The 21570-nt window shown below is 48.7% G+C and overlaps 11 protein-coding genes across 11 annotated transcripts; 5 read left to right on the forward strand and 6 right to left on the reverse strand.

The window, feature by feature from the left end:
• Positions 1–696: 696 nt before the first annotated feature.
• On the reverse strand, positions 697–4370 carry C8Q69DRAFT_163818 (metalloendoprotease HMP1). Its single transcript, XM_028625701.1, has 2 exons — positions 3703–4370; positions 697–3650 (listed from the first exon to the last, which is right to left on the reverse strand). Exons 1-2 carry the CDS (start codon positions 4080–4082, stop codon positions 842–844), a joined length of 3189 nt encoding a protein of 1062 aa, XP_028487882.1. The 5' UTR covers positions 4083–4370; the 3' UTR covers positions 697–841.
• Positions 4371–4410: 40 nt separating this feature from the next.
• C8Q69DRAFT_163860 (putative alpha-taxilin) lies at positions 4411–6815 on the forward strand. The gene is made up of 5 exons (XM_028625702.1): positions 4411–5099; positions 5214–5488; positions 5545–5693; positions 5752–5995; positions 6078–6815. Exons 1-5 carry the CDS (start codon positions 4820–4822, stop codon positions 6573–6575), a joined length of 1446 nt encoding a protein of 481 aa, XP_028487883.1. The 5' UTR covers positions 4411–4819; the 3' UTR covers positions 6576–6815.
• On the reverse strand, positions 6816–8241 carry C8Q69DRAFT_163861 (2-nitropropane dioxygenase). The gene has a single exon (XM_028625703.1). The coding sequence runs from the start codon at positions 8100–8102 to the stop codon at positions 7056–7058; it is 1047 nt and encodes a 348-aa protein (XP_028487884.1). The 5' UTR covers positions 8103–8241; the 3' UTR covers positions 6816–7055.
• A 793-nt stretch (positions 8242–9034) lies between these two features.
• On the reverse strand, positions 9035–9580 carry C8Q69DRAFT_504882 (hypothetical protein; the record flags this gene model as incomplete). The annotated part of the gene is made up of 2 exons (XM_028632646.1): positions 9035–9158; positions 9276–9580. The coding sequence occupies 2 exons, from the start codon at positions 9578–9580 to the stop codon at positions 9035–9037; spliced, it is 429 nt and encodes a 142-aa protein (XP_028487885.1).
• A 1318-nt stretch (positions 9581–10898) lies between these two features.
• C8Q69DRAFT_504883 (DNA polymerase alpha/epsilon subunit B-domain-containing protein) lies at positions 10899–12912 on the forward strand (the record flags this gene model as incomplete). The annotated part of the gene is made up of 5 exons (XM_028632647.1): positions 10899–10939; positions 11019–11202; positions 11340–11471; positions 11543–12557; positions 12614–12912. 5 exons carry the CDS (start codon positions 10899–10901, stop codon positions 12910–12912), a joined length of 1671 nt encoding a protein of 556 aa, XP_028487886.1.
• Positions 12913–13321: 409 nt separating this feature from the next.
• On the reverse strand, positions 13322–14483 carry C8Q69DRAFT_442408 (putative calcium/calmodulin dependent protein kinase; the record flags this gene model as incomplete). Its single annotated transcript, XM_028628833.1, has 4 exons — positions 13322–13684; positions 13736–13953; positions 13998–14302; positions 14356–14483. The coding sequence occupies 4 exons, from the start codon at positions 14481–14483 to the stop codon at positions 13322–13324; spliced, it is 1014 nt and encodes a 337-aa protein (XP_028487887.1).
• Positions 14484–14788: 305 nt separating this feature from the next.
• On the forward strand, positions 14789–16272 carry C8Q69DRAFT_163960 (N-acetyltransferase). The gene is made up of 3 exons (XM_028625704.1): positions 14789–14946; positions 15016–15095; positions 15221–16272. Exons 1-3 carry the CDS (start codon positions 14925–14927, stop codon positions 15860–15862), a joined length of 744 nt encoding a protein of 247 aa, XP_028487888.1. The 5' UTR covers positions 14789–14924; the 3' UTR covers positions 15863–16272.
• Positions 16273–16475: 203 nt separating this feature from the next.
• Positions 16476–17042, reverse strand: C8Q69DRAFT_504886 (60S ribosomal protein L38; the record flags this gene model as incomplete). The annotated part of the gene is made up of 3 exons (XM_028632648.1): positions 16476–16522; positions 16709–16837; positions 16979–17042. The coding sequence occupies 3 exons, from the start codon at positions 17040–17042 to the stop codon at positions 16476–16478; spliced, it is 240 nt and encodes a 79-aa protein (XP_028487889.1).
• Positions 17043–17764: 722 nt separating this feature from the next.
• C8Q69DRAFT_504887 (hypothetical protein) lies at positions 17765–18299 on the forward strand (the record flags this gene model as incomplete). Its single annotated transcript, XM_028632649.1, has 5 exons — positions 17765–17800; positions 17872–17884; positions 17940–18023; positions 18082–18128; positions 18216–18299. The coding sequence occupies 5 exons, from the start codon at positions 17765–17767 to the stop codon at positions 18297–18299; spliced, it is 264 nt and encodes an 87-aa protein (XP_028487890.1).
• Positions 18300–18411: 112 nt separating this feature from the next.
• C8Q69DRAFT_164038 (hypothetical protein) lies at positions 18412–19260 on the reverse strand. The gene is made up of 2 exons (XM_028625705.1): positions 19047–19260; positions 18412–18989 (listed from the first exon to the last, which is right to left on the reverse strand). Exons 1-2 carry the CDS (start codon positions 19090–19092, stop codon positions 18544–18546), a joined length of 492 nt encoding a protein of 163 aa, XP_028487891.1. The 5' UTR covers positions 19093–19260; the 3' UTR covers positions 18412–18543.
• Positions 19261–19392: 132 nt separating this feature from the next.
• C8Q69DRAFT_398807 (methionine-tRNA synthetase) lies at positions 19393–21519 on the forward strand (the record flags this gene model as incomplete). Its single annotated transcript, XM_028627820.1, has 8 exons — positions 19393–19597; positions 19654–19772; positions 19827–19898; positions 19967–20053; positions 20104–20235; positions 20283–20650; positions 20710–21187; positions 21247–21519. 8 exons carry the CDS (start codon positions 19393–19395, stop codon positions 21517–21519), a joined length of 1734 nt encoding a protein of 577 aa, XP_028487892.1.
• Positions 21520–21570: the final 51 nt, after the last annotated feature.

Here is a 21570-nt window from a genome sequence, read left to right on the forward strand (position 1 = left end):
CGATTATGAAAAGAAGTCTGATAATACTCTTCAAACTTCAGTAGACTGTTCTCACACCCCTAGTCCGTCCTGCGTAGGCTTCAAGGAGCCCCCTCGTCCAAGGGAGCATTCAGGACGGGTCTGAAATGTAGTGGAGATAGAAATTGGAACCAGGTGACAGTTTCCGACCATCTCTCTCCGTTTTCTTCACGACTAGACTTTGAATATAGCCTGACCCTCCAAACCCGGCACTATAGCCGCCATAAACACAATAAACCCGGGGGCTGGTTTGCGGTAGACTACATGCTCAGGCGAAGAGGCATGCTCAAGATCTAGCCATGGAGCAAATGAAAAGAGCAATTCGATCAGAATTGACCACCGAGGCGTACAATTTCTGTTGATCTTGCGCTTTACCTCAAGTCCGCGGACTTGGGAACTTGTGATCTCCCGACCATGGAAGTGGAGGCTGGGAGACGTAGTTTGCTCTGTTCGGAAGCAGCGCGTCTGACCTGTTTGGTAGCACATTCTGAATAGCGACAGACATGTGCATTGGACCCAAAAAACAGATATCATCGAGAAAACAAAGAAGCGTGTGTGACAAGAGGTGAGATATTGTACAATTATTTTGTATATACATCGTCAACCGGCCCGGACCATCGTTAGTAATAAAACAAGGACACACGCTGCGTAGTCGGACCACATGCAAAGAACCTGTGGGTATATCCACCAATATCCCAAGATCGCCAGTATAGAGCTCAGGGAACCAATTCGCTGGACTCATCAAACCACCTCTAGCCTCTAGAAATGAGTAATAATACATTCGGAGTTAAGATAGACTCATTACCCAATGTTCATGGGTACGTTATGCCGACAAAGCTGCTCCTTCTGGAGGCTGTTCGAAATCCCCCTCCGGCTGAGCGTTCATTGAAAGTTTTCGCACATCCCAGTTCTCTGCATTGGCCCAGTCCTTCTTCTCTCCAAGGACGCAGACAGATCGCCGAGGACCATCTACAAGAAACCTCTGGGCCGCCCGATTGACGTCTTCAGCAGTGACGTCGAGGACTTGCTCCCTCCATCGTTGGTCCATCTCATGGGTGACACCACTCATGAAATAGCGCATACCTTCTTCGTCAACACTCATCGGTGCATCGAGTCCTTGGAAAATTCCCAGTTTAGCCTCGTCAAGCTCCCGTTGGGTCCAAGTCCGATCCCGGGCGAAAATGCCGGTGTTCTTGAAGACATTCAGCGAATTCAGAGGATTTGGGTCTCGGTAACTGGAAAGCGTAAATATACCCTTGATTGGACCGTTGCTGGCACCAGCTCCATAGGCGCCTCCCTTCTCACGAATCTCAGGGTGAAGATAGTTGTGCGTAAGAAGCTGACCAAGGACGCTGAGTGACGCGCTCGTCGGATCCACAAAAGGAACGGTCTGCAGGGCCACGCCCGAGTAGTAGACCTTGTAAGGCATGTCATAAAGAACCATAGGCGAATGAGAAGGAGATTCAGGTCCGCTTAGAGGAGCAGAAGGATTAAGCGTGCTTGGCAGGCCAGAGAGCCACTTTTGCAGAGTGGACTCGTTCTCTGCAGCGCTACCTGGCTCACAAACCATACGCACACGGAATCTCGGCGATCTTGAGATCGCGAACGACTGTATCTGACGCAATTTTCCAATTAGCTCATTGAGATGATCAGATGATGTCTCCGCATCTCGAAGCAAGTTGGCGGTAGCCTGCAATTGAGCGAGGCCAGAGTACTGCTCCTGAACCCAGAACGCCCGGGAGAGTGCCGCAGCAGCAGCATTGACAGCATATCGGTGGCCGGTTCCTGCAACTGCGTCAAGCGCCCCATTTGTCGTTGATCGCAGAAGCTCTTGGATCATCCTGGGAGCTTCCGGGCTACCAAAGTCCGTTTCGGTGATGAGAGTAGATAGGATGTCCAACATCGTGGGAACATTCTTATCCAATGCAAACCCGGAGAATTGCAGACCCTCACTGAATTTCCCTACTTCGGTAGGAGATGACACTAGGAAGGATGAGGTGCTGACACCGCCAGTTTTGAGCTTGATCAGATCTTCCCACTGTTCCATAGTCCTGTTAGGAGTGCCCAAACGCATGATGCAGTCATTGAACAGCGGCAGCAATAGACGGAGATCATCAGGAAGGCCCTCAAATGCATTGAGAGCTTGGAAGTAAGTCAGTCCATTGGTGGGAGCTTCGCGCCAAACCACATCCACCTCATCGACCTTCGACTCCCTGACAGGTTTGCGTTCTTTCTCCCGGGAGATATCCTTGACGGTGAGAGACGGAAGGCAACTGAGATCCGCGTGCTGAGCATTTTCTTGGACCTTGAGAAGTTCCAGTTCCTCCTCCTCCAGCTTGGCGATAGTCTTTTCGACAGAGCCTAACTTCTCCGTCAACTCAGACAGCTTCGCACTCCTCCGAGTCGATTCGTTCTCATCGAGTTCCTGGTTGAAGGTTGGCGAGCCAACCATAGTAAATGTGAGGGATTTGTCGGTAATTAGATACTTCTGTACCAAGGACTCAAGGTAGCCGCCCTCCGCGTATCTCCTCTTGAACTCCTCAATAACGTCATTCCAGGCGAGTTCCTTCATCGGGTCAGTGCCATTGAACCATGAAGAAATAGTCTTCTCCATAATACCAAGCCCGAAGTTGGCAGTCTTGTGCCTCAAAGCAAGCTCTAGCTGGTGCAGGAATCCTTGAACCTTTTCATCGCTAAACCCAGTGGCCAGGCATTCCTGGAACACGTTCTGTATGGTCTCTTTTACCAGAGGAACGTTTTTCTCCTCTACCCCGCTAACGCCAACGGAGAAGATCGGAATCTTTCCGGAGGCATCGAGACCGGTGTTAGGCGTGAATTGGGAGCCCAGTTCGCTCTCAATCAGCGCTCTATACAGCGGCGAGCCATATCCATCGAGGAGCAATGACGACAAAATCCCGAGAGAAAACGTCTGAACAACATCTGTCGAATCTCCCATGAGCCACGAAGTGGAAGTCTTGTGTTGCTTGTCTTCACTGGTGAAGGAGTCAATAGGTCCTGGAACTGTCACGTTCAGAGGGCCGCGGCTAAGATCAATAGGCAATTTGATCTCTTTATCTGGCTGGCCTCTGTCAAAGCCATCAAGCACGCTACCTATCTGCTTCAGATGATCACTCAGAGACATATCTCCATAAGTGACAATCTTCGCGTTTGACGGGTGGTAGTTTCGTTTTGAAAAATCAACCAACTGCTTGTGTGTAAGATCAGTGATGAACTGAGGATCGCCTCCGGAGTTGTTTATCGCAGGGAAGATGCTCTCCTTGAATCTGATGTAGTATAGGTAGTTGGCGTCCGACATCTGGCCCTTCATTTCATTGTAAACCACACCCTTGAAGACGATGTCTTCCAGTCGCTTGCTCTCTGATGTCTTATCATCCTGCTTTTCGAAAGCTCTCGGGTCCTCCGGTCCAAGACGCCATCCTTCCTGTCTGAAATCCTCCTCCTTCAGCAGAGGATGTAAGGTCGCATCAAGGTAGACAGACAAGAGATTCTGGAAATCTTGTTTATTCGTGGTGGCAAATGGATAAGTAGTATGGTCTGAAGAAGTGAATGCATTCATAAAATTCGAAAGTGATCGAGGGAGCATCTTAAAGAAAGGATCGCGAACAGGATACCTTTTTCTAGTTAGCTATTATATGCAGATGGTGCAAATCCGGAGGCACTTACTTCTCGCTGCCACATAACGTGGTATGTTCCAGAATATGAGGTACCCCGGTCGCATCTGGGGGGTTTGTCTTGAATCCGATCCCAAAAACATTGTTCTTGTCGTCCCTTGCCACGTGCAGATAATCGGCGTCGGTTCTGTCATGTTTCAAGAGGACGGCTGTAAGATGCAGCTCGGACACATGCTTCTTGTCCTTGACGGTAAAACCATGGAGCTTCTCACCCACGGCAGGAAAACTGTTGATATCCGTCACCGTAGAAGCATCTCTCCTTATCAAGGAGGGCCATGGAGCTCTAGGAGCAGGCCTTCGTAGCAGACCGCGGGCAGATGGCCGTAACACAGGCAGGGCATTTCTGCCCGTTGCCAAAGACGACCGCCACATGATGGAGTTTGGATATCACAGCAGTAAGGGAGAACGCAGTTGCTATCCTCAGGAAGACGGCACTAGACTGCTCTCACCGCAGTGGCATGCCACGTCTTCTGTAGTCAGACGGTGCTGGTTCGGCGCTTCCGGGTATCACAATCGGCGCGCAGAGCTGTCTGCCGTGCTGGAATCCGCTCAAACACAAAGCACCGGCAACCGCAGTGACCGAGTCTCCCTCAGTCAGTCGTCTGCAGCAGTGATGTTTCCTTTAGCGTGTCGGGGCTAGAAGCTGTCACTAGAAGAAGGTCATTAATCAGATCCTCAGATCCTCAGTAGTTTTGGCCGCGGGCGCCAAGAGCCGCCGTGAAGATTTCGGGCTAGGCTGCTTAGCGTTGGTCAAGTGCGCATCCCCTCTTACCACCGGACTCGATCCTCCCCGGCAAGATCCTCGAAACACCTGCGCTTCTTCGTCGAATCTCCCAGAAGCCACAGATTGCGCTCACTGGGATCTGCCGTTGTCCACCGTGGCTTGCACCGCCTGGCTGGACCTCTCGAATCCTACATGCACGCTTTTCGTCGTCGATAACGTTTGGCCAAGGGAGCTTGAAAAATTCACCAAGGTACTTTGTTGGTCGTGAGCCCGACGCTCACCAAGCAACTCTTCTCGCCGGGCAGGTCCCAAGCGGCCCTGTCCGTGGGATATACGGAGGTTTAGGGTTGTCAAGGCTCGCCGCAGGGTTATTTGCGGCATAGTGATGGCAGTCGTTGCTCCACGCGCACCGTCGATTTCGAACCATTCTCGTCTTCCATCTGTCGCCAACACCCACGCGACACTAGTGAACGGACAGGCACAGCATCCCGTTCCCTCGACGGCCGCAGGCAGTCCCAAGCCGGTCATGTCATCAACAGCAATGGCAAAAAAATCGAAGGGAAAGAAGGTCGCAGACCCCAACGAGACCTCGAAGCTGTTGGCAGCCAAGATCTCGCAGTTGGAACAAGATGCGGCCGGGGAAAAGGACCAGGAGGCTGAGATCGGTACGTAGATGCAATTAGGAGGCGTCTTCCTCGGGCAGATCCTAGTACTAAACCACTAGAGGCATATTGGCCACGTGGATGTGGGCTTGCTAACGGTGATTCCATGAACTGCAGAACGGGAAGTAAAGAAGGCGACCAGAGATCTTAACCAGCTGCTCAACAATATCGAGTCGCCAATGACACGCCTCGAAACCGTCCACAAGAAGTATACGGAGCTATTGGCGGATATGAAGAAGCTAGACCGTGATTATGCAAAGAGCAAGAAAAGAGCCGATCAACTACAGAAAGACCAAGATAAGGGAAAATCGGAGTTAAATAAGACGGCTACTATGAAGGACAAGTTGGAGAAGCTGTGTCGCGAACTTACAAAAGAGAACAAGAAAGTCAAAGTGGGTTCATGGCTTCTAGTGGCAGACAGAAGGCCATGCTGACTGGGATGATGCAGGATGAAAATAAAAAACTCGAAGAAACTGAGAAAAAGGCACGGACTATTGTCAATGAGCGGCTGGATTCGTTGTTGTACGACATCCAGGATGTCATGGCTTCCAAAGGCAATCCTCGCAACGAGAAGGTGGATATCGATTTGGACGAAGCGTGAGTCGCCGTATGCTTCCGCGATCCGTTAAGTTCGGTTCTAACTTCAACACCTCAGACTGCGTGCCAAGATTAAAACTATCGGCGAAAAATTCGAGATGCGCGAGCTCCATTATAAAGCACTTCTGCGTAGCAAGGATGCGGAAATTCAAAGCTTGACTGCGAAGTACGAAGAACAACGTCGGACGGCGGAAAATGAAGCTGCTCGATGCCGCGCTTTAAGTTCGCAAGTATCGACTTTCTCGCATACCGAAGCTGAACTTCGCAGTCAGCTGAATATTTACGTGGAGAAGTTCAAGCAGGTATGGCCATACTTCTGCTACGACACTGACACTTCGTTCTTTCGCGGGGCTATCATCGATCTATTGCTAACAACTGATACAGGTTGAGGACACCTTAAACAATAGCAACGAACTGTTCCTGACGTTTCGCAAAGAGATGGAGGAAATGTCGAAGAAAACAAAACGCCTAGAGAAGGAGAATCTGACTCTGACCCGCAAGCACGACCAGACGAATCGAAATATTCTTGAGATGGCCGAGGAGCGGACTAGAAATCATGAGGAACTGGAAAAATGGAGAAAAAAGAGCAACCACCTCGAGGCGCTTTGCCGTCGCATGCAGGAGCAAGGTCGAGGTCAGGCTTTGACTGGCGAGCTGGATGGCGACGACGAAGGCACTGAAAGCGAGTACGACGAAGATTACGAAGATGAGGAAGATGACGAGGTAATCAGCGATGAAGAAGAGTACGAGCTCGACAATGGAGACCGTGAGGTTATGGAACATCAGCATGAGAAGCCCGTCTTTGGACCGCCACCTCCTCCTAACCTCGCGGAGGCGCGTGCAAACGGTACCAAGCCCGTGGTTAATGGAATTAGCCATTGACTATTTGGAGGCAACGAGTAAAACGAGGTGCTGGGCATTGACAGAGATGTCGATGCCATCATGCTATGTCTTTCTGCAACAAGCCATGTCCACCTAACCTGTCAACACGAGAATTGTACTATAACCGTGTTTTTCAGTACTAGGTACTCTGTCTTTGATGAAAGTATGATTGAACCAAGAAATTGGAACACTCGTCTCTGCAGTCTTTCGGACAGAGTACCTGGTGGATACCTGTTCTCAGAAGTCGCTACTCTGCGGCACGATCCTGTTGTCGAGTCGCTCTAGTTGAAACGTGTTATGTTATATTATGCGGGTTTGAATTGTCTACAGTGTGCCTTTGTAACTATTGTTCCTGCCATACCGTAGTAAGCTATTCTTCAAGGGTAGCATGCGTCGTTGGAAATGGTCATCCTGCAATTCTTCACCCAACAAAAGATTCATGCAATCCAATCCTCTAGTGTAGTCACTCCCTCCGCTTCGTTACAACTTGCTCGCTGCTCCCCCCTCATTAATATAAGATACTCCATGTTTAAGCGCGGCCACCGCCTCCTGGACCATATCCTGAACAATCGCAGCAGCTGGTTTGATATCGTTCACGACGGCGGCCACATCTCCCATCAGGTAAGGGAAATCCACATCCTTCCCTTCCTCTATATCATGCTCCATTGGAATAATGCCTCGCTTTGTCAACCGCTGAATCTCCTCCGGCCTCTTCTCCCATTCCTGGATATACTCATTTGGCCTTATGCGCAAAGGCCGCCCCGTAACGACCAGCGTACGCAGCGTATCTCCAAATCTCGCAGTTACAACCGCCTCCTTGTGTAGCTTACTCGCACCGCTCTCCTCGGAGGCTACGAAACGAGTTCCCACCCAGACAGCAGACGCTCCCAGCATCAACGCCGCAGCTAAACTGCGTCCATCATTGACACCTCCCGCAGCGACAACCATAGGCGGCTGACCAGTTAAGGGACTCTCATATTTCCTCGCAACATCAACCACCGCTGGGACAAGGATCGAGAAGGGAACATCGCCCGTATGACCGCCTCCTTCGCCACCTTGCGCACAGACAATGTCAACGCCGGCCTTGAGCGCCTTCTCCGCATGTTTCGGTGCCCCTACCATATTCATGATGAGTATACCCGCCTCATGAAGACGCTTGATTGTATGCGCGGGCGGGACGCCAACTGCGGAAACAAATAGTTTTGCACCGTGTTTGATCGTTACCTCAATGAGTTCGTTGAGATGTCCATGGGTGTAATCATGGTTTGTGGCGCGTGCGCCATCTCCCACCTTTGGAAGAGCGAGGTCCACGCCGAATGGGAGAGATTTGTCGTGAAGAAGGGACTTCAGTTCTGTTAGGATCTCGTCTAGTTGAGCGGGCGTATAACCCAGACCTCCCACGGTGCCTAGGCCTCCTGCATTGGAGACTGCTGCGGCCAAGGGAGCGCCTGATGCGCGGGCCATGCCAGCTAGGAGAATGGGGTGTTTGATCCCTAGAAGCTTGGAGAGGGGAGTTTGCAGGGACATGATGGCGGTGATTGTTTTAAGAAGAGAGTCACAGAAACAGAGACTTAGAAGAGACCAGACACAAGCAGCATATAGATTATTATCGAGTTCGATAGGAACTCTAAAGAGAATAGACCCCTGCGATTGAGTTTAGAATTATGTATGTGCTTGGAGGTTGGGTCGAGGATGAAGTCAAGCCACTTATTTTCTCACGGGAACTGATAAGTTCAGAAAACGAGATGAGCGTATCCTACTTATATGCTAGACTAAAGACACTAGTAGTCTCCTGATTAGATACTTAGTATGGACCCCATCCAAAATCTGGAGTAAGATCTAATAGTGAAGGCGGGGAAAGCTGGAGGTTTGGCCTACATCGAACCGGACCGAGGTATACATATGATCGTCCACTAGGTACAGTAATTAACTAGCGAGTAGTTACAAAAGGGTTTATGTCAGATCCACCGCAACCAACAGGGGGCATTTTTGGTCGAGCAGTCTAGAGTCCGATATTCTGTGCAAATGCGCCTTGTGGTCTTGTTATTATTGTTACTAAAAGAGACAATGGTTTTGTTCTTGAGTTTCATGTAGAGGTAAAGCTGCAGGAAGCAAGCCGCAGCTTGCTTTGCAATGAGTAGCGGGTTGCTATATGTCCAGTTTTGGTGTCTTGACGAAGTATACATGTGTCCTTCTTAGAATAGTTTGAGCAGATATATTAATGCAGGTCCATGTTGAAGAAATTGGCCGGGTTGGGTTGATTCAATTTGTCGCACGTACTCTTAATTTCGGTTCCATAACGAAGCGGACCGGACCAAATAGGTGCGTCTGCTTATATTCTGAAAATATCATTATTTATGTACATAAAGGATTGCAGTATCCCATCAGAACCTTCTCTGGTTAAGCTTATGAGGAGCTTCTCTACCGATCTGAGGCTGTTGTCCCTGTGTATCAACCATTTACGCCTGGAATATAGCCACGAGCGCCGGCGCGAGGATACCAGCCATCCCAAACACAGCGTCTTTATTCGCCAGGTTAGACTCAGTAGAATGCGAGGCACTGGTTGCTGAAGCTGCAAGTTGCCTAATAATTGAAGAAGAGAGCGTCTCGTTAGTTTTGAGGGTGACTGGCGAGCGACAGTAGCAGTCGAATCACATCGCAAACAAAGTTATGAACAGGTGCGCCGTTATAGGAGCTTACCGCGGGACAGTTCCAGTTTCCGTTACAAATTGTCGTCTCAATTCATGAGTGATCTCAGCAGCACTGGTCGAGCTAGCTTTAGTTTCTGTTGGTACCGGTGGTTTGGCGACCCGGCCTGGAGGATAGTAATAGCCTACAGCTCCTGCAGGAGCCCAGCCAAGAGACCCAGGCAGACTGCGTCGAAATATGGATGCCGCGTTTTGAGGAAGAGACTCGAAACGAAAGGCAAGAGTGAGGGCGGATGACAAGAGGAGAAACAGGTAAACATCGCCCATCAAGCGGCGAAGGGGGTAGAAGATCTGCATCTTCGCCTGTACTTTTCTGTAAGGATGCACACTATTAACCGTGTCCCTAGTCCTGTAAATGTGAAAGGAGTTGAAGGAGTTGAAGAAGGGGTAGCAGATGGAGGGAGGAAAGGGCGAAAGTAAATATGACTGAAGGGAGCGCAACGCAGTGTGATCGTCCGCCGTGAGAGAAACGCGAAAACACCAGGAGAATGATCTGATCAGTCATCCAGACCTTGATTTTGCGCTTTCTTCCATTCCATAATCTATTGTTGTCTCTCGTGGGTACATGCTTATCCGAGTGTGCCTTCTCACGCGTGTAAATAATGGGAAGAGTTGAACAAAGAACCAATAAAGTCTCCGTATGTTGATGTTATGGTCAGCAAAGTGGCTTTTGGTATGTGAATCCCAATGTTGGCATGGACCCACTGGCGATTATTATTAACTCGTTACCTTTGTTCCGGTCTGACATGCTATTGTGGTGGTTAGTGGCATTCCACAGTCGTGAGATGTCTCATAACGCTCTCTACGCCCTCGGCCCCATCTATATTTCATAGCAGTTTCTGCACATGTCACATCTTGCTTCATTAAATGATGCTATAATACTTCCAGAATACTGACAATTCAAGAGAGGATGCCATATTCAGGGTTGTTAGTCGGTATTTTTAAACATTAGACAGCTTCTTGTCGAAATGTCGAAGGGAGTAAGCACATTGGCGATTGCAACCACACAAGCATGTCGACTGAAACATGGAGTGATCTCCATTTTCTAATCAACTGTTGTGCTTCAATTGTTGCTAGATAGGGTTCCGTGCTGGCAGTCACAAGGATGCGTATTTTGTATTGAAGCAATTCCCTTGAATATTGGCTGAGAAGTATTGTCTCTCTTAACTTCTTCCATCCACGGCTCCATTGTGAGATAGTCCTGGTTAGTACTTTGACTCTTCAATTGCAGGCTATTGTGGCAGTAGGGAAAGTCGTCATCCAAGAGCCACTTCTCTGGTCTAACCCAGGGATTTCTTTGAGTATGCAGCCATGGCCACTGGATAGTTCAGACAGCATTATTTGATAGAATGAGACGTTGTAGAAGGGGGTTGTCGAGAGACAAAGGCTAACTAGGTAGACCCGTGGGAAGCTGAAGCGGTTAGGCTAGTTAAGTATCGGGAGTTCCCCGCTCATTAATCTCGACGCCAAAAAACGCGTGATGCGCGTCACATCACGTCTGCCGATAGCTTTGGTCGACAACTACACAGCTTTCGAGGACCATTCTGGCCGTTCGGAGCTCTACCAGGTCTTTTCATCACTCAGCAATCTGTGAAAGAAGGGCTCTTATGACAGGATGGCCAGTGAGAAAATAGGGCAGTTTCTATGCCCGCCAAAGTATGCTCTGCGCTCAATCCCGAATCGCATCGAGTGATCTCTGAAATGGTAGATATGCTAACACAATCTCATGACTTAGTGACCAAGAATACCCGCCTCTTCACCGTGACGTATCCTACTATAATCCTCTTCACACCTTCAGACTGCCCAGAGGCTCGGATCGACACTATCAACAACAATATGGTGACATGTACTTTTTGCGCCTTGCAAGGCTGAAGCCGGCCGTCGAGCAGGTCGCAACAGAGGCCTGGGAGGGCTTTACGGTAAGACCTTCTCATTAGTCTGATGTTTCGAATATACGGGAAAGTTGTGTTGGAGAATTGGCGCTGTACTCTCTTATGGCATTGGAAAAAGAACAGTGACGGAAATGCATACTAATTGATCTTCTACAATGGTTTAGATTGCTGGGGAGAATGCACGTCGAGTGGAACGGGTACTCGATGTACGGCAAGGAGAGCTATGCTGGGTTGCAGGAACAGTCTACATGGATTTGCCGCTGAAGCCTAACATTCTGGATGATATTGCAAAAGACGTATGTCCGCTCATTATGCCAACCAAATTTGCGCAGACCGGCGTCCGCAAGATCTGACGATTATTGAACAGAATTACACATCCGCGCCACCTCCTCGCCAGACATACATCGACCCTACAAACCCATCCTTGACTCAGGTTATGCTAGAAGATGAATCGGGACGTCTTCGCTTAGCTGGCCCGCTGCTTCGATCAACACATCTAGTCACAGGCGTTGTCATTGCCGCCCTAGGTACGGAGAATTCTAACGGCGATTTCGAAGTTATCGACATCAAAGTTCCTGATCTTCCCCGTCAGCCGAAGAGATGGGAAAGAGACGACAATGCTTCTCCGGATAGTAAGCGCAAGCGAGGTCAGGAAAGTGAACACTCCGGTTCAAATAGGGGAAAGAAGATTGCTTTCGTCAGTGGCCTGAGGATGACTGGAACGTCTAGTGATACTCTTTCTCTGGAACTTTTGACAGATTATCTTCTTGGATATGCTGGTCCTTCCGACGGGGAAACTGCTGGGTCACAGGCATCATCTTCTAGAATTAGCAGGCTGATAATAGCCGGAAATTCTCTCGGCGATGCAGTGGCTGCCGAAACTGCTGCTGCTGATGCTGGAAATGACAGTGTTGTCACAAAGAAAAAGAAGCAGGTTAAGAAGTATGGATATGACGCGTCGGCCTATAATGCGTCGCCTATTACGCAGCTTGACACCTTCCTTTCCGAGATACTTCCCAGCATCCCCGTCACGCTCATGCCTGGAGAGAATGACCCCGCCAATTATTCTCTTCCGCAGCAAGGAATTCACAGAGCAATGTTCCAGAGGGCAAAGGCATACTCATCAGATGCTCATCCCGGAGACGAAAATGCTGAACCAGGTTGGTTTGATAGTGTTACGAACCCATGGGAGGGAGATATCGAGGGATGGCGAGTCTGGGGCTCGAGCGGTCAGAACGTCGACGATGTCCTCCGCTATCTCGATTTCTCCGATGAAGATGAGCGTGGAGATGCGGCTGAAGATGACGCAAACGCAAGACTGAAGGTTATGGAGGCGATGCTAAGGTGGCGGTGCGCTGTGCCTACCGCGCCGGATACTATCTGTATGTTTTCTTTTCATGGCAATTTTGCTGGAGCGTGGCTAACTCGATATCCCCAGGGAGTTATCCTTTCCAGACAAACGACCCCTTTGTCCTTCAGTCATGCCCACACATCTTCTTTGCCGGTAACCAGCCAAGATTCAAGACTATGGTCGTCGAGGGCGATTCTTCGTTCCGCTTGAACGGAGCAGACGCAGAAATGACCGATACCATGGAAGATGATGTCGGTCCGAAGATCCGTGTTATGACGATTCCCAAGTTCAGCGAGACGGGCGAACTAATAGTGTTGGATACGGAGACGTTAGAAGTGGAAGTAGTAAGGTTCGGGGCATTTGCTGGTCAAGCAGAAAGGGAATAAGAACCAACTTGGACTCAGGATGACTTATGGAATGATCTTGAAACCCTTTCTACGGAGCTACCCACTTCCTATCATGTGTACTTATACCAGGATTATGAATCTATATAATCTAACTGACTGAAATATACTATCTGACCGCTTATCTTACCGCCGCCATCCTATCGCTTCCATACGGCTCCATGGATGCATGTCAACCCCCATCACAGCCCAAAAGACTCGGTATCGTTCAGGATTAGCATTTCCCTCTGGTGAAGCTATAAGGGCTTGCTTGTGGCAGTCAATACGACCAAGATGTCAATCCTGACACTAATATTATCGCGACGGCAAATAAACTAGAGCATGATTCATTAGACTATTCAAAGCAAGCGCATGGACAGCAGTTACATCTGATATAATCACGCATCAGATCTCATAAGCCAGCTAACCAAGGATGATGCAGAGCCTGCTGCGCTGTAACTCTTCTGCCCGGAGCCAGACTTGTCAGACCCTTAATGAAATCCTTGAACTCCGCATCGTTAACTTCTGGCCATTCAGAAAATGGTTTGTATGGAATATTTTCGTCGAGCCTCTCTTCCCACAGCATCTGCAGTACTTCGCAGCTAGTCTCATCATCACCGATGTGTTCTAGGAGTCCATCGATACCTTCCTGATCTCCGAAATATGAAACTTGTCGCTGGAGGCGAATCAAAGTAGGAAGTACTCCCTGGGCCTGGTGCTTCTGGAAATCTTCGTCGGGGCCGAAGATGACGCGACCGAGCATAGCATAGATACACTAACAAAAATCATCAGCCAGAGAGAGTATGGAAGGAGGCAAGGGACATACTGTGATCCCAAATGAGAATATATCAGTCGGTTTGTTGAGTTTCTCCTTGAAGTGCGCCTCGGGGCTACGCCAGTTGTCATTGCCGGCTAGCATGCCTCGAATGCACCTCCCTGGAGGAAGATAGGCGGCATTCTCCAGGTCCGTAATCTGAACTTTTTCAACGATAGTATGCTTGTCATCGTATCGCAGGTCAGCCATTATATTATCTGGCTTAATATCTAAGGATAATCGGCCTCTGAACTTAGTACAGTACAATCCATACATAAATGGCTTTGGGGGAGGGAGGGGGAACTACCAAGATGGACGATGTCTCGATCATGCAGTTCAGCAATCCCTCGTAGACTATCTTTAATAATCTTTTTTCTGGATCTGGCTGGTATTTTCTTCTGGACAAGTTTTAGAAAATCATCCATCAGATACTGATACACGAGTATTCGTTGACCTGGGATATGGTCGCATGGTAATCTGATGTAGGGACTTTGCGGCAATCGATGGTTTATCTCCTTATTGAAGTTGGAGAAGATAGCTTCAGGTATATCTTTCAGAACGAATTGATCCCGCCCTGATCTGATCTGATAGTTAGATGGTTTTTGAGATACCTAAACGTTGGTGAAGCGTACGTTGCTGACCAGACACGGCCAAGATGTGGTCTTTGTTGAAGCAATTCCTTGAAAGTATAACGGCTCCCAGTAGCTCCGATAAAATCTCCGGGGAGGGATGTAATCTGGCTCATGGCTCTTCGCGACATCGCGGCTGTGTCAGGGTGTACTGTAACTGTCAAACAGAAGGTCGTCTGAAAGAGAATGTGCGATAAAGCACATACATTCAACTGTCTATGAGTATGAGTAGGCCAATTATTATCTTAGGAGCTACTGCTCTTTAAATAAACGGACCACGAAAGTCGAAACGATCTCTGTTGAAGCTGTTCCTTGTACCTGAGATGGACAAAGCGCTCTCTTCCAATAGAGTACATAGGCATGGACGCGATGTTCTGATTGGTAGATCTCGCCAAGACGAGGGACCGGTACTCGCAAGAAACCTTAGTAGTTTTTAGAGAACTGCCGGGAACTGTCAGACATTACCTTCTTCCTCAATAGATTCATATCAGCCCAAATAACAAGTCCGGCTTTCGAGGGGTCAAGAGGCGACTGAACTGTTCCTTTTGTGTGGGGTGGAAGAAAAGCCCAGGATGCTCATCAACGCCGACACCGGTAAGCTACAGAAGAAAACCCAGTTTTCTGCGGAGAACAGCTATATTGAAGCGAATGCTTTGTTGACAGCAATTTCTACTTCTTCGGTACTACTGGTACCATACTCGGAATGCCATGTGCCCAAGTATCATGAATGGATGAAGGACCCAGTATGTATTAGCCCCACGTTACATTGATTTCTCCCCTGCGAAATTCCCTTCCTTTGGTACGATGTACCTAAAACAATGAAATAAAAGCCGAATAGAGTCTTAACTAGCAATTTGTGGCTTTCCAGGAAATCCAAGAAGCCACTGCTTCCGAGCCACTGACTCTAGAGGAAGAATACTCCATGCAGCAAAGTTGGCGTAACGATGCAGATAAGCTTACTTTCATCGTATGCTCGCCTCTATCGGAATCAAGTAGAAATGAGCATGAGCAAGCGCGCGGGGCATCACATCTTACTGAGCAAGATGATGCTCCGGGAAAAATGGTTGGAGATATCAACTTATTCTTACGAGTTGATGATGGCGAGGAAGGGGAGTCGGAACCTCAGATCATTGGTGAAATCGAATTGATGATTGCTGAGAAGGAAAACCAGAGGAAAGGATTCGGTCGTGCCAGTCTATTAACTTTCATGAAATATATTGTTGACCATGAAGCGGAGATTCTGGAGGAGTTTCTCGCCAGTGAGCCGGACTCGCTGGCGAAGATCAAGAAGCCATGGAAGTTCGTCTGTCTCAGTGTGAAGATCGGGCAGACAAATGCTCGAAGTCTGGCTCTATTTGAGAGTCTTCTCTTCCAGAAAGTGACAGCGGAACCAAACTACTTTGGGGAGTTTGAACTGAGACGAACGGCATTGGATCAGGGTAGTATCGATGGCTCGCTTGCGAAATACGGAATCAGCGGGTTTACTGAAGTACGATATAGATCACAATAATAGAGCAGCTTATCGAATGCAACGTGCATGAGGCGTGAACTATTTGTTGTGAGAGGTAGACTTGCAGATTCATTCGTGATCAGCTCCCGGACTGTTGACACAGCGGCTAGGCGTGGTATGCGTTTGCTACTCGAATCTCGACTCAGTGGAGCTCTACAGGAAGTTCAACATTACCATGCCCACAGCATAGGCAATAGTTAATCCCTATCGAGATGGGAAATTGAGAGGCAGATGTTCCAGTAGTACTGAAGAAGTCGAACCCAGTATGAGTGTTTCAGCTGTTTTTCATTGATATATGGGAATCCCTGAACGCCCCGACAAAGCAATTCTAGGGCATTATTCATTTAGCAGAATAAGCTTGCAGGTCATCCGCTGTTGAAGGAGTGGAAAATTTCCCTGAAAACCCCACATCGTCCAACAGGGCACAAGGACATCCCCTTGCAAGGTCAAACTACACTTGCTCGGGTCCTCCTCGCGTCGGCCCACAAATAGAGATATGCGTCATAGTGCGTTCTTCCCATTTAATCGTATCGAGGTATCAAACACTTTTTCTTGACGCCATCCTTCAACCCCAACCCAGCCTAAACCGCTGCCATCAATCACCGCGAAATGCTTAGACAGACTTCTTGGTACCCTTGGAGACGTCGACAATCTTGAGGGCTATTGTATTTCAACTTATATTAGCGAATGACCATTCCGATACCCAAATATAATCCTGTCGTCCTTGTCCCAATTTCCAATTGTCTGGGTTTTGATCATCGTCCGCTGAAGGCTTCCGAACAAATCACAGTCGTAGAGGAATTGGGACAGACACTGGATTTCAAGATATTTTCGGGTGTAACGCACCAGGAGGCAGGCTCTGCTTGAGCTTGTCGGCCTTGTCGGAATCCTTCAGGGACAGGGTGTACAGGAAGCGCTGGCAGCGGACCTTGAACTTGACCTGACCGGTCTTGCGGTTACGCTTGATCCGGGCGGCTGAAAGTCAAAGAAATTGATAGTTAGTACATATATCCAAGTATATTTTCGATCCTCCTTTATTTGCTCTCTCATAGTTCACGGCCGGCCCATTCACCGCCCGTATACAAATCAAACAATCTCAGGGGACCAATGACGTACAAGAGGCATCCTTCCGTCTGCAGATCTCGATGAACTGCTTGATGTCGGAAACTTCAGAAGGCATGGTGGGCGGATTTTGCACGAAGACAAACGGGTTGACTTGCTTTCGTGAAGGAGGTCGTGGGAAGAAGTCTCTCTCGGTCTCTCTGAGGCTTTTCGGGATGTGTGGGATCGGATCCGGATTAGGGTTTAGCGAGCGCGGAAACCCTTAGCGCCTGCGCGCGGCTATCATGCGGGGAGCCCAATCTTCGAGGCGTCTAGGTAGCATCTAGAACATCAATTAAGGTAACTTACTGCTGCTGTTTGATAGGGTATACATTTGGCAAAGGCAGAAATGTTCCTTGCTTATGTAGAGAGGCTTGATTTCTGATATTATTCCGGGTGCTCTTTTAGCAAGATGATCTGATCTTCTCTAAGACAAGATTCGTTAAGCCTTAAACAGATCAATCGATCGATGCAATGGAGAACAAGCAGTATTTATTGGTATATCAAAATTGATTTACAGAGAGGAGAGTGGTATGTATGTAGCTAACTTTTCCCTTTACTTAACCTGATAACTGAATCCAGGCCTGGACGGTTCTCAGTAGAGCGCTTTGATTGGTTACGCGGCTAGAGTGATTCATACGGCGGCGCATGTGGCGGTGTCCGACTAGGCTACCGCGTACGATGCGTAGTTCGTCACAGATTACTAGATGCCACATTCCTTCTATCGAAGACCATTGTATATTATTATCCTCAAGTAATTCTATCATTAGATCCTGGGTGCCAGAACCCGCGTCGAGTAAAATGCCCACTCCGCTGGATAGAGCGTTACATTCCAAGGTTGGACTTGTGCATGACTTCATTCAGAAGCTGGAATTCCCTTGATGGAAAGACAAGCTGACATTGTTTAGAATCTTTTTATCGGTACATTGCGATATAATAATACATGATATATTAACTGAATTAACATGGCATCCAGGGTTTGCGGGACTCGTAACAGCTGTTGCTGCTTGGGGGATATGGGGTGGCGATATGTTTCCTGCGGAACCAGATCCAACTGGAAGTATGTGACCAAGAAAAGACGAGCTTATATCGAATAGACATGCTGATATCAAAACTAGACCCCGAAGAGTGGACCGCTGAAGATATGAGGAGATGGCTCAGACGTGTATGTTTTCTTTGCCTCCTTTCAACCTTTAGGACACATTGATGTGAGCGCGGCCCGAAAAAGTGCGGATCTGACAAGCAATGACAGAGAGGCCTCATGCCAAGTGAGAGCGCCAGTCGCGAAGAATTGCTAGAGCGCGTAAAGGCGAACATGCGTCCAGGAAGGTCGTAAACTTCCCACTGAGAATGGACATGACTGGAGTGCAGCGGTATTGGTCTTGGAAATAGGTTTCGTCTAATGAGTTCCTTTTGATAACCACATATTGTCGGGTGCGGTTGATGCGCCAGGCGACATAGACTTGCGTCCTTTCGTCTTGTTCCTTCTCGACATCGTAGAATCGCCAAACGTTCCGTGAAGGAATAACCGTCGTGATATTAGGGCTTCGTAAATTTCCTTCAAGGTATCTGATTTCGCCTCATACGACTAGTCGAAAGTTCTGGCTCTGTATTGCCCACTCTCTCTTTCCCTTGCCCTTAGGCCCTTGGTCCGCGGCCGGGTTGGGGGCCAAGATAAACGTTTCGCTGAATCCACGCTGTGGAAGATCTTGAGACTCTCCAAATCGTACATAACCACTAACGATGACGAGTAAGGACATATCCTTCACAGCCCTCTGGCTTGCCGGCTTCACTCCTGTCGCTGTCGCCGTGGGGAAGCTTTTGTTGATGATCTGACAATCGACCGACTGCATCTCATAGTGCGTAGGGGGCATCTGGTTGACGAAGATATCTTGTACTGCAGACCCATCGGACACCACATTTCCGTTGAAGAGAATCGTGGACGTGACAGAACTGTAGAAGGTCGCTATTGAAGTGCGATCGGATTTCAGCGCGGTATAGAAGGACTGTATGAAACTCGTAGCAGCTGAAAAATAGAGTTAGAAGACGACACTGCCAATAATTTATCAGAATCAGTGCTCACCATCTGTAGAAATTTTAGTGAGCGCGTCCTCAGTTGGCGCGGCCATAATCGCGGGGTTCGTTTCGCAATGCGCAAGGGATTGCCCAAGAAAAAAAAAATTTATTCAAGACAGATAATAATAATGGTCTTCTCCAAAATATGATATTATATTCCCCCAAAATAAAAGCGATATAAGTCTAGGCAACCATGGCCGAGTTCAAAGGAATGATGTTGGTCACGTCAAGCGTACCCGAATTGAAAAGATTCGGGAGCTTGGACCACCTCGGAGGTGAGCAGCGTCCTCCGCCGCTGGCCGGACAATGGTGAGCCTGCATGTTCTTCGAGTCTTTCCAGCGCAACTACCTCAATGGCAACAGTGAGAGGAGGTCTGCGAACGGTTTCTTGGGCCTCACGGCTCTTGGTCCCAAGAAGACCTCTTGCGACGTGCCTCTCTAGGAGAAATGGCGGCCAATTTTTCGTTGTGCGGCCTCGCTGCTATGCGACGGCCTCATCCGCAGAGAGCTTCAAGAAGCCTTATTATGTGACAACGCCCATATTTTATGTCAATGCAGGTAAGGGCTACCTCTACGAATTGAACGTCCATCTACTCACAAATGTATCTTTCTAGCACCGCACGTTGGACATTTCTACACGATGGTCATTGGGGATATCTTGAAGAGGTGGCAGGTGCTTCTTGGACACACAGACGCCCAATTGTTAACAGGAACCGATGAACATGGAATGAAGGTGCGCTCTGTGGATATCCTAGTGTAGCATAATTTTCATTGACAGTCTGGACAGATCCAGCAAGCTGCACTTGCCGCGGGAATGGATACGCAAGCTTTCTGCGATATGAACTGCAGGACATTTCAGGTTCGCTTTTCCCTGGAGGTGATATAAAACACCCACAGGATATGCTGACTCTGTGTGGTCATTTCTAGGAACTGGCTAAGGCAGCCAATCTTAGTCACGATCATTTCATACGAACGACAGATGCAGCACACAAAGAGGCAGTACAATATTTCTGGGTAAGTTATAGTCTCGCCGCTTTGGACTTACGACGCTTACCTTGCAACAGGAGATGCTTAGTCACAGAGGCTACATATACACTGACAAACACGAAGGATGGTACTCTGTCAGTGATGAGACGTTCTACCCACAATCCCAGGTGCAAATGGCATTGGACCCGAGCACGGGAAGGAAGAGAATGGTAAGTCCTCCGCAGCTACCGGTTCAACCGCTACTAACAGCTGTCAGGTCTCGGTCGAGACAGGCAAAGAAGTAGAGTGGTCCTCTGAGACGAACTACCACTTCCGTCTCTCCGCTTTCAAAGATCGGCTGCTCAAATTCTACGAAGAGAACGGATCATGGATAAAACCGAACCCGTATATGGCTGATGTCGTGAAGTCCGTGTCTAGTGGTTTGCAGGACCTCTCTATCTCCAGGCCCGTCGAGCGGTTAACGTGGGGTATTCGAGTGCCTGGAGACGACACGCAAACAATCTACGTATGGCTGGATGCCCTCATCAATTACCTAACGAAGGCCGGTTACCCATTCCCTCCTGGGCATGAAAATAAACACGGATGGCCAGCAGATGTTCACGTGGTGGGGAAGGACATTGTTAGGTGCGCTATTTCATGCCTGACGTTGATCTTCTTATTTACGATTTGCTAATGATATCTAGATTCCACTGCGTCTACTGGCCGGCTTTCCTTATGGCGCTTGATCTCCCCCTACCGAGAAATGTGCTCACTCACGGTCATTGGACCATGAACCGGGAAAAGATGTCCAAATCCACGGGAAACGTAGTGAATCCTTTCTTCGCTATTGACCGGTTTGGCGTTGATACTATGCGTTTCTTTCTTGCGTATCAAGGAGCGCTGGCGGGTGATGCGGACTACGACAACGAGTATATCATCCGCGATTATAAGAAGATGCTGCAGTGGGGAATAGGCAACTTGATGCACCGCACGATGGGATGTGCGAAGTGGAACTTGCGTCCATTCGTCGCTGCAGCTGCGATTGATGAGCTTCCACCAGCTACTGCTCTCGATGAGGAGCACCAGTCAATGCTCGAGCAATCCCCCACTAAGGTTGCGGAACACATGGAAAACTTGAACCCCAGAGCTGCTCTTCGTGAGATAATGACAATCATAGAAAAGGTCTGTACGCCAAATCATGCACTGTCTTGGTTGTTTAGCACTAACGCCTTTCGCAACAGACCAACAAATATTTCCACGCGGCAGAGCCGTGGAGCGCTCCGGCAGAGTCCCAACGAATCATCTACAATGTCAGCGAGTCTCTGCGAATCTCTGGGATTTTATTGCAACCCTTTATGCCCAGTAAATCCCAGGAGCTGTTAGATATTCTGCGTGTAGACACGTCAGACGTGTCGAAACGGTCCTTTTCGGCCTCAAAGTTCGGGTCAGATCTGGACTACGGAGACAAGGTAAAACGGAAGGTCCTTTTCCCTCCATTGGTTATTGAAGAATAAAAGATCATCGCAGCTGGAGAATGAACGCCTAGGCATCTATTGGGCGTCGCA

The sequence above is a fragment of the Paecilomyces variotii genome (genome assembly GCF_004022145.1).
Source record: "Paecilomyces variotii strain CBS 101075 chromosome Unknown C8Q69scaffold_2, whole genome shotgun sequence".
NCBI classification, from domain to species: Eukaryota; Fungi; Ascomycota; class Eurotiomycetes; order Eurotiales; family Thermoascaceae; genus Paecilomyces; species Paecilomyces variotii.

Excerpts from the sequence above, each read along its gene's own strand:
- C8Q69DRAFT_163960 (XM_028625704.1), top strand. The coding sequence starts at position 14,925 with ATGCTCATCAACGCCGACACCG. Across the intron at positions 14,947-15,015 it reads GCTCATCAACGCCGACACCG|CAATTTCTACTTCTTCGGTA; the intron begins GTAAGCTACAGA and ends CTTTGTTGACAG. Across the intron at positions 15,096-15,220 it reads ATGAATGGATGAAGGACCCA|GAAATCCAAGAAGCCACTGC; the intron begins GTATGTATTAGC and ends GTGGCTTTCCAG.
- C8Q69DRAFT_163860 (XM_028625702.1), top strand. The coding sequence starts at position 4,820 with ATGGCAGTCGTTGCTCCACGCGCACCGTCGATTTCGAACCATTCTCGT. Across the intron at positions 5,100-5,213 it reads GGACCAGGAGGCTGAGATCG|AACGGGAAGTAAAGAAGGCG; the intron begins GTACGTAGATGC and ends CATGAACTGCAG. Across the intron at positions 5,996-6,077 it reads ACGTGGAGAAGTTCAAGCAG|GTTGAGGACACCTTAAACAA; the intron begins GTATGGCCATAC and ends CAACTGATACAG.
- C8Q69DRAFT_164038 (XM_028625705.1), bottom strand. The coding sequence starts at position 19,092 with ATGGCCGCGCCAACTGAGGACGCGCTCACTAAAATTTCTACAGATG. Across the intron at positions 18,990-19,046 it reads CACTAAAATTTCTACAGATG|CTGCTACGAGTTTCATACAG; the intron begins GTGAGCACTGAT and ends TCTATTTTTCAG.
- C8Q69DRAFT_163861 (XM_028625703.1), bottom strand. The coding sequence starts at position 8,102 with ATGTCCCTGCAAACTCCCCTCTCCAAGCTTCTAGGGATCAAACACCCC.
- C8Q69DRAFT_163818 (XM_028625701.1), bottom strand. The coding sequence starts at position 4,082 with ATGTGGCGGTCGTCTTTGGCAACGGGCAGAAATGCCCTGCCTGTGTTA. Across the intron at positions 3,651-3,702 it reads ACGTTATGTGGCAGCGAGAA|GTATCCTGTTCGCGATCCTT; the intron begins GTAAGTGCCTCC and ends AACTAGAAAAAG.